We start from the raw sequence: 8,187 nt of genomic DNA, 5'->3' as shown, positions 1-8,187 counted from the left end.
GGAAAGCTTCCTCGCCCAAATTTGGGTGAGGAAGGGTGTATCAGCTCCCCATATAGCACCATAGTATTATGACCCAAATTTGGGCGAGGAAAATTTTCTCGTACTTTTACCCGTACCAAAGCCACAGGGGGTGTCGGATTTCGTCCAAGTGTCTTTTCGGCAGTTCGTATACATAGAAGGAACCGATAAAACACCACAAGCGCCCGCTCCTAGGATGTCGCCGACCAAATGGTTTTTTTTGTCTCGAGCTTCTCAAAGGCGGCCGCGCTCCAACGAGCAATCGACAACTGCAACAACCGGGGGCCTAACAACAGGAGCCACAGCAGCCCGAACCGCCACACTGTTAGAAATGACCTCCGAAATTTTCTGGAGTAATACTCTACAAGGTAGGTGTACGCCAGACAGTGGCTTATAACAGGCTTCGCGATGCTGCGCCAGTCCCGACAGTCTTTGCCTTTACACCTACCTTGGCCTGCGGCGCTGGCCTGCAGGCATGCCTTCGGCACTCTCTCTCACACATCGCCACGCTAAGAGACCTGATGGCACGTCAAAACATCAGTCAGTTCCTACTTTTATGATGGGGTACCCTACCCTCACCTTTTCCTTGACACCAACTCCCCCCCCCCTTTCAACCGCTCTCTTCTCCTCGGAACGTTTGCCACCACCTTAGCGACAAGTAGGTGGCCGCTGATTTGAGCCAAATTCAAAATCTAGCTGTCTTGGACCATTTTAGGTTTGAAAAAGGTGATTTATCTCACCGGGGATACCAAAAGTATAATTTTCGCGTCTATTGCGACACATTCAGAAACTTATACGAATTCATAATCTTCCTATCTCTACGCATTACTGAAGCCGAGTGTGGATGGGCCCCATCCTGTTTGTACCAGTGATTCAGGCGTACTTGATACGGTACTTCGCTAAAGAGGGCAACCAAATCATTTTTTAATTAATTCAGGTAGCCTGGTCCGTTTAGTCTTCCTTCAAAGAAGTGGGGCCTAATCACGTTATGGTCACCCAGTACACCACCCTAGCAATTCACACTCCACTTAGTTCGAAAATCAACATGACGGTTCAAATTTGGATTTTCATTTCTCGGGGCCCAGTAGTGGCAGTTGTGGCGGTTCACATTGGCCTCGTTGTCGAAATTTGATAAGTCTGACCACAGGACATATTGGCCGTGAATCCTGCAGGCTGCTCAACGAGACATCTGCACACTACAAGAAAAATTGTGAATAGGACAACAAATGTACAGCTAAAACTCTACAATTGAAGTACAACAGGGTTTGTAGAAAGTACAATGATAACTGTACAAACCACAACGAGGCCTGGACTGCACAGCACTCGCTATGCCGTTCCATTTTACTTTGTACACCAATTGTTGTACTTTGAAAGTACAATTAATTCTTGAAAAAAAATTGTTAGCAATATGTGTACTTTTGTTGTGTTTTTTTTTGCAGTGCAGTACGCCAGCCAAAGTGCCGCGTCGCCCTCCCGAAGGGCCTGATGGAGCTTGACTTGATGCCAGTCCGCATCCCTCAAGCCTCGCTGGACCGTGAGCCTCGGCAAATTAAAGTCGCGCGCGGCCGCTCTCCGACCTGCAACCAAACGCGGTCGGAAGTTCAAAAACAGTACCATTGGGAATTTAACATTGCTTTTCTCCCAACTTACTGGCATGTGGGTTGTCTTCGAAATGCTGCATCACTGCAGCAGTGTGTGCCTCACGAGGCATGAGAGCGTTGCGCGGTGCAGCAGCCCGGCCGTGGAGTGCTAGGTTAATTTCGAGACGACGGAAAACCAGAGCTCCTGGGTGCCGTGGACGTTCCGGATAACGACGGGCGTATTCTCGCGAGAAGCCTCACCTAAGTAGTTGTTCACGGCACCGCACAGTAAAAAAAGATTCGCTGTTTTGGTGGTCGTTCTATACCCAATCTCACCGAAACGGGTACCCCTACAAACCCGGCGTCGGTCTGTCACCAAAACGGTGACCTGCGTCACCAGGTGGTGTTCCGCCAGAGAGGTTAGGATGACCACAACAACTGTTTTTGAGCTGTTTGTGCATATTTGTGCGTGCCCGCCGGCAACGTTACGCTTTGATGAGTCACGCGAATGATTACTGACAGCCCCTGACTTGTTTTGTGTCCTATTTCACATTAATACGACGATTAAAAGTCGCTGGCGGGAGGGTGACTGCAGTGCCGTTCTGGTGAGGTGGCCGCTCCGGAACGGACCGAGCGCCACCGAAACTAGACCGAGCGTCGCCGAAACGAACAGAGGGCCGCCAGAACAGTTTGAGGGTGTTGCTGTTCTTGTAATATTCTCGTTTTGGCGCCCAGACGTCACCGAATCGGCGAATCTTTTTTTAATGTGCGAGAACTTTGCTCACTCATGGCGCAGTTGGTAGCGTCGCGGTGCAGTAATTCGGAAACCCGGGTTCAAGACCGAGCTACTACCGCGCTTCCGAGTAACTTCGACAGTCAAATCCACTAGAATTACTATTAGTAACTCATAACGTACATACGGGGCTGAATTTTTCCACAATTTATCTTAAATTCTTTTTAAATGCTAAAACAACATTTCATAAACAGATTTTTTTGCTTTTCAAATTTGGTTCGTACTTTTCAAGAAGAAAAAAGTTTATTACTTTTACTGCTAAAGAGTCTTTGAAACTGCTTCATAAAAAAATTTCTCTAATAACGATGGATTTTTTGAACAGTGCACCTGAGATGCCCACAAAGTGGTTTCCAAAGATTAGGTCCCCTGACAGCGTAGTCCAATGTCGTCCGTGAGTACCCTATCTGTTGAGCACACTGATTCATGCCCATTTTCAGGAAAAACATTGGCGGGCTCGTGAGCCGTGATGAGTCAGCTGATCGCCAGGGGACGGGTACAGTTGCACCAACAGGCGGGTGCAGAGGCTGCGGCCGCAGCCCCCTGACTTGGGGTGGGGCAGTCAATGTATATTGTGAACATGGACGATAGTTCAGGTCACTTCCCTGGGGTACACTGAATTGAAGTTTGAGGCGTTCCAGACCAAAAAACCACTTCGCTGGCGACCATCTCGGATCGCGCTCAAACTTTATTTTCTGGGTTCCTTTCATCGGACTGCCGAAACACCGTAGGAGGGAGATCCAATTCGAACTCCGGATTTTACAGGGGTCTACTTTCGATAATCTTGCTGACATTTTTACCAAACTTGTCATAATGAGTGATCAATTTTGTAAGAAGCATTTTGTTCACTTTGCTTTATTTGTAATTGTATACACTGTCAGAAAACTCCGTAAAAATACGGAAATTTAACGGAGACTGTCCATTTTTTTTAACGGAGATCTCCGTTTTTTTGAATTATGGATTTTCTCCGTAAAAATATGGAAGTTATGTATATAAATGAAATAGAAGCCTTACTTATCAAAAAGAACAGACTAATTCACCTTATCGATGGGTTGGGTGACCAACTGATTAAGTGTTCCAAGAGTACGCCTTCCCTAAAGCGACCTCGCCTATGGGTTTCCGTCCATTTATCCGATCCTACTGGCATGTGGTCAAGTGGATCTTCAATCAGTTTTTGAGAATATCACTTTCGTCTTAAAGGACACTGTTTGCATTAACATCGAAGGTGTAAGGAGGGAAGTAAACCGTTAAAATGCGTCTGCAAAAATGCTGTTCATCTCCGTAAAAATACGGAAAATCTCCGTAAAAATATGGAAAATCTCCGTAAATATATGGAAAATTTACGGAGCCTCCATTCCCAAAATTAGAGTAACTTTCTCCGTAAATTTACGGACTTTTTTTCTGACAGTGTATTTAGTTCACAAGCGTTCAATAAAAAATATTTTCTTTCATCTTCAGTGAGCAATGTGCCAAAGAAAACGATGAGGGGAAGTGTTGTAATGTCAATATTGGTATCATTTTGTAGAAGTGTGTCTTTTGTGTTTACGATGTTCTTTTGCCTGATGCTATTGATGTTCTGTGGATGTTGGTCTTCAGAATGTTTACCTCGATGAAGAGAGAGAATAGAGAAGTCAGATTGTAAGATGTAAAAGAAGTTTTGATGTCAAAGTTAAGTTTAATTTAAACTACTGAAGATCATTTTTGAGTCTCACTGAATTATATCTTCAAGGTTTGAGCTTAAACAACAGAAAAGGCGTTTCAAGAAGTGCTGATCACATAGAGATAGTAGTAAAAGAGTTTCTGGGCCCAAAACCACCTAAGCCTAGTGGTAAACTAGCCCGAAACTTTAATTGTTCACAGTTAGGGTAAAGTATACAGTTACCGTCAGTTTAAGAGCATCACTTTCTTTTCGAGGGCCTCTCGGGTAGGTTATGACATTTAGACCCGCGCGACTTGTTCCAGACACCTTAGAAGGAGCTAGTCAACGTAGTGGCTGACAAAGATTTCACGAAAAACTTTTTGTGTCGCTCTTATTTGACCTGAGAAAATGGTTACCTAAAACACAGTTATCGGCAGCCAAAATACAGTTATCGGCACCCAATATGGCAGTTATCGGCACCCCTTGTTAAAAAGGCAAAACATGACCGAAAGTGACGAAAATTTCTAACAGTCCTCACAGGCACTCTATATTATCCCTCGACATGTCACGAACCCCCTCTCTCTTATTTCATGCCTCTTGGGCCCTTCATTTTAGACTCACAGACAACCAGCACCATGAGTTGCGAAATAACAACCTTCCAAAGCACCGAGGAGGACATCACGTAGATCACTGGGAAAAAGTGATCCGATTTCGTTCAAATTTGGTAGGGGTCCTCCTATGGTCTTAATGCACCAGAATATTAACTCCCCAACGACGCCCGAAACAGCAGTGAAGTTTGAGGCCACCCTGACGATAACTGTGTTTGGGGTGATTTCTTGGGTACAGTTATCGGCACCCCCCGATTGAGGACAAGCAAGAGGAATTTTAGTGCGCCAAGCACAGTATGCCCTCTTCAATAGATGGGGAGAAAGAACCTTGCAAGGAGAATAGTTTTTTCCGGCCCACGTTCACGAATTTAACGAAAGATTGAACCCCTGTTCCTAGCATAGAAGATAAGAACGGGCGGCCGAAGCGGTCTCATTCTGCACTTGACAAGAAACGTGGCTCTGTTGGCTGACATGCTCAATCAAACGCGATGCTGTCTCGGTAATGCATGCTCAAAATGCGACCTGCATTGGCCCCATCACGAACGGACGCGTACTTACAGAGCAGGACCCAATTAGGGCTGTGCGGTTAACCGGTTAATTTTCCGGTTATTTTCACTAACCGGTTTTTCGGTTAAAGATTTTTGAATTAACCGGTTATAGGTGTAACCGGTTAATATCAATTAACCGTTTCCAGCATAACCGGTAGTCAGGTTAATCGGTTAGTCCGGTTAACCGGAGGGCAGACGTCGCCCTCCCTCGCAGAAATTACCCAGCAGAATCGGTGTCCCCAATTGAATCTGAGCGGCTATTCAGCCAGGATAGACTAGTTATAAAACTTTGGCGAACGTTTCTAGCGGGGGAGCATGCAAAACAGATCATTTTCGTGTCTGCAAATGAAGAGAGTTCATCTCAAAACCGTAGATTTTCTAACCTGACTTATCAGCCCTGCTGTGTTTTGAAAACGTGCATTCGTTTACTTTTAACTCCATAAATAAAATTACCGGTTATTCAAAAGTGGCAGGTTACTTTCAAATAACCGGTTATTCCAAAATAACCGGTTATTCCAAAATAACCGGTTATTCTAAAATAACCGGTAATGTTGAAATAACCGGTTAAAAAATAATAACCGATAACCGGTCGGAAAACGGTTAATTTCATTAACCGGTAACCGGTTTTAAAATCCAGTAACCGCCCAGCCCTAGACCCAATTATTCGCCAAAATGACGATAATTGTACCCCTGCCGATAACTGTATAGTTTACCCTACTCTAATAATTGCCTGAGATGGCTGAAATTTTGTGGGGGTGTTGACCTATGGGAAGGCACTATTTAAGCCAAAAGGAGAGCGAAATCGCCGGTGGTCTACCCGAGGGGGCCACCACCCCCGTAATCCTGTGTACAAATTGGCTGGTAATCTCTGGTAATCCATGGCGTAATCACGTAATCCTTGACAAAATTGTGTCATTTTTCACCGTTTTTAGTCATTTTTCAACGTTTTTGAGCTATTTTTCAACGTTTTCGAACCAATTTTCGAAAATTTCACGCGTAATCCCCAGTAAATTTCCCGAAATCCCGTAATCTTGTGTACGCCTGAAATGAGAGTGGTGGCCCCCTCGAATTAACGTAATTAACGTTTAGACTTCAAATTGATTTCCACGACCGGAACGGAACACCGTGCATTGCGTTAGCATTGAGATTTTTTGGTCTGCTACGCCTCTTTCCTTTCTGTTAATGTACGGAACGGGTAGGATTTGATAAGATCGTGGAATTAAGAGGGTTGATGTGTTATGGAATTATAAAAGTGTTGGCAACTTCCCATAAACCCACTCACGCCATCGCAAATCGTTTACACTCTGTAAAACCACACGGCCAAACCGGCTCGTGGTTTTACCAGGGTCCATGTCCCCACGTCTTGAGACCTCAGAAAATCAGGAACCGTTTATGTCGTGCATAGTTTTGTTTAATAATTTCTTTTGCAAACTCGATTCAAAATCGTTCAGAGCAAAATGCACCAGACTCCATCTTGGAAGCATACACTGCAAACGCAAGTGAGTGCATGGCACACACACCTTAAAATGTTTACCTGTAGACACACTTTTTAAACAGTCTGCCTGGAGGCACACACAGTGTGTCCAGGGCCCGGCCCATGCAGTACCGGTCAGGCACGCTGTTTTAAGTGTGTGCCTGGCAAGCATACAGTTCACTGCAAATCCAGTGGTAAGTTTACTTGCCACAAATTTGGCAAGCTTTGGTCGGAAATATTCACAAGCTTGCGAAATTTTGGCATTCAAAACGGCTTGCCAAATTTGTGGCAAGTAAACTTACCACCGGCTTTGCAGTGTTTCCAACAGTGTGCCTGCAGATTCACACAGGCCTGCATACGTTTTTAAGTGTGTGCCACACCCTCAGACCTAGATGGACATTTTCCTCCCTTGCTTGTAACTTTTTTCACTCTTACGTAAAATGTACTTGTCTCTCTAACTATACACAATTTTGATCTTTAAAGATAACATTGTCAATAGATCATGTAGAAATTTAAAAGCACATTGCAAATGACAAAAAGTCTGGTTTAATGGACTAAATACATTGTACAATGAACAAAATAGTGCACAACTGAAGAGAAAATAGTACAAGAGATAAAAAGTCAATACGAGACTGAGAGTGCATGCACACACTTGAAGGGCAGAGTAGCGTCAGGGCTTTCGAGGAGCGGTGCAGATAAGGTCGAGAGGCAAGTCCAGAACACTCGATATCCTTTTAAAAGGCAGCTGCCAAAGACGAGGGCAACAGTCTCACCTGCTGAGCCTCGTCAAACTTCAGTCATGGCCGCCAAGTCCACTGTGTTCGCCTTGGCCCTTGCTGCCTGCCTCGTCGTAAGTCTGGCACTGTGAAACCAAGCACACTGTGAAAATTTGAGTCGGCACTTGATGACAATTTCCAGGCTAATTTTCCTTACATTAATGTCATCAAGTCAATTGATGACATTGTTGTCACGCCCATGCAATAAGTATAGGAGCTTTGATGAAAATGTCATCAATTTGTGACGAGATTGTATGATTTGAAAGTGATGATACTATCATCCGCGTTTTTGTCATAAAGTGACAACAAATTTTCTCAGTGTGTTTTGTACTACATATTCACACATTTTCTTGCAGTGCGCGGCTTTCAATAATGGACACCTCTGATTTGATCCGCAGATGGCCACTGCCCTGTCTGCCTGCGACAGCTCGGCTATAGACAACCTCGAAAAGCAGATCGAGATTTGCGCGAGGAACGTTCCAGCCGAGAGGTACGCGGACCCAAAATGGCTGTGCGCGCGGTACGTCTCCAGGCAGTTCGACAAGAAGAGGGCCAGCTGCGACATCAGCGAGGCTCCCGAGTATCTGGAGTACTGCTTGGGCGGCTACGCCAGTGAAGAGTACGTCTCCTTTGCTGTGGACTGCCTCAAGAACGCCATGAGTGCCGACATCTGCTGTTAAGGGACTGTGAATGCTTCCCCGAAGCGAACAAAATAAACCTGACCGTCCGATTCCGCTCAGAAATCTATTCTACA

At 45.0% G+C, this 8,187-nt stretch overlaps 1 protein-coding gene across 1 annotated transcript; it reads left to right on the top strand.

Moving 5' to 3' along the window:
• The first annotated feature begins 7,350 nt into the window (after positions 1–7,350).
• Positions 7,351–8,187, top strand: LOC117645156. The gene is made up of 2 exons (XM_034385133.1): positions 7,351–7,507; positions 7,832–8,187. The coding sequence occupies exons 1-2, from the start codon at positions 7,457–7,459 to the stop codon at positions 8,111–8,113; spliced, it is 333 nt and encodes a 110-aa protein (XP_034241024.1). The 5' UTR covers positions 7,351–7,456; the 3' UTR covers positions 8,114–8,187.

This window comes from Thrips palmi, unplaced genomic scaffold (assembly GCF_012932325.1).
Source record: "Thrips palmi isolate BJ-2018 unplaced genomic scaffold, TpBJ-2018v1 HiC_scaffold_18, whole genome shotgun sequence".
In the NCBI taxonomy this organism is placed as follows: domain Eukaryota; kingdom Metazoa; phylum Arthropoda; class Insecta; order Thysanoptera; family Thripidae; genus Thrips; species Thrips palmi.
This window is presented reverse-complemented; position numbering and strand designations above follow the sequence as displayed.

What these genes read in the sequence shown, in the direction of transcription:
- LOC117645156 (XM_034385133.1), top strand. Translation starts at nt 7,457, where the DNA reads ATGGCCGCCAAGTCCACTGTGTTCGCCTTGGCCCTTGCTGCCTGCCTC. An exon ending in CCCTTGCTGCCTGCCTCGTC is followed by an intron (nt 7,508 to 7,831) that starts GTAAGTCTGGCA and finishes TTTGATCCGCAG; the next exon opens with ATGGCCACTGCCCTGTCTGC.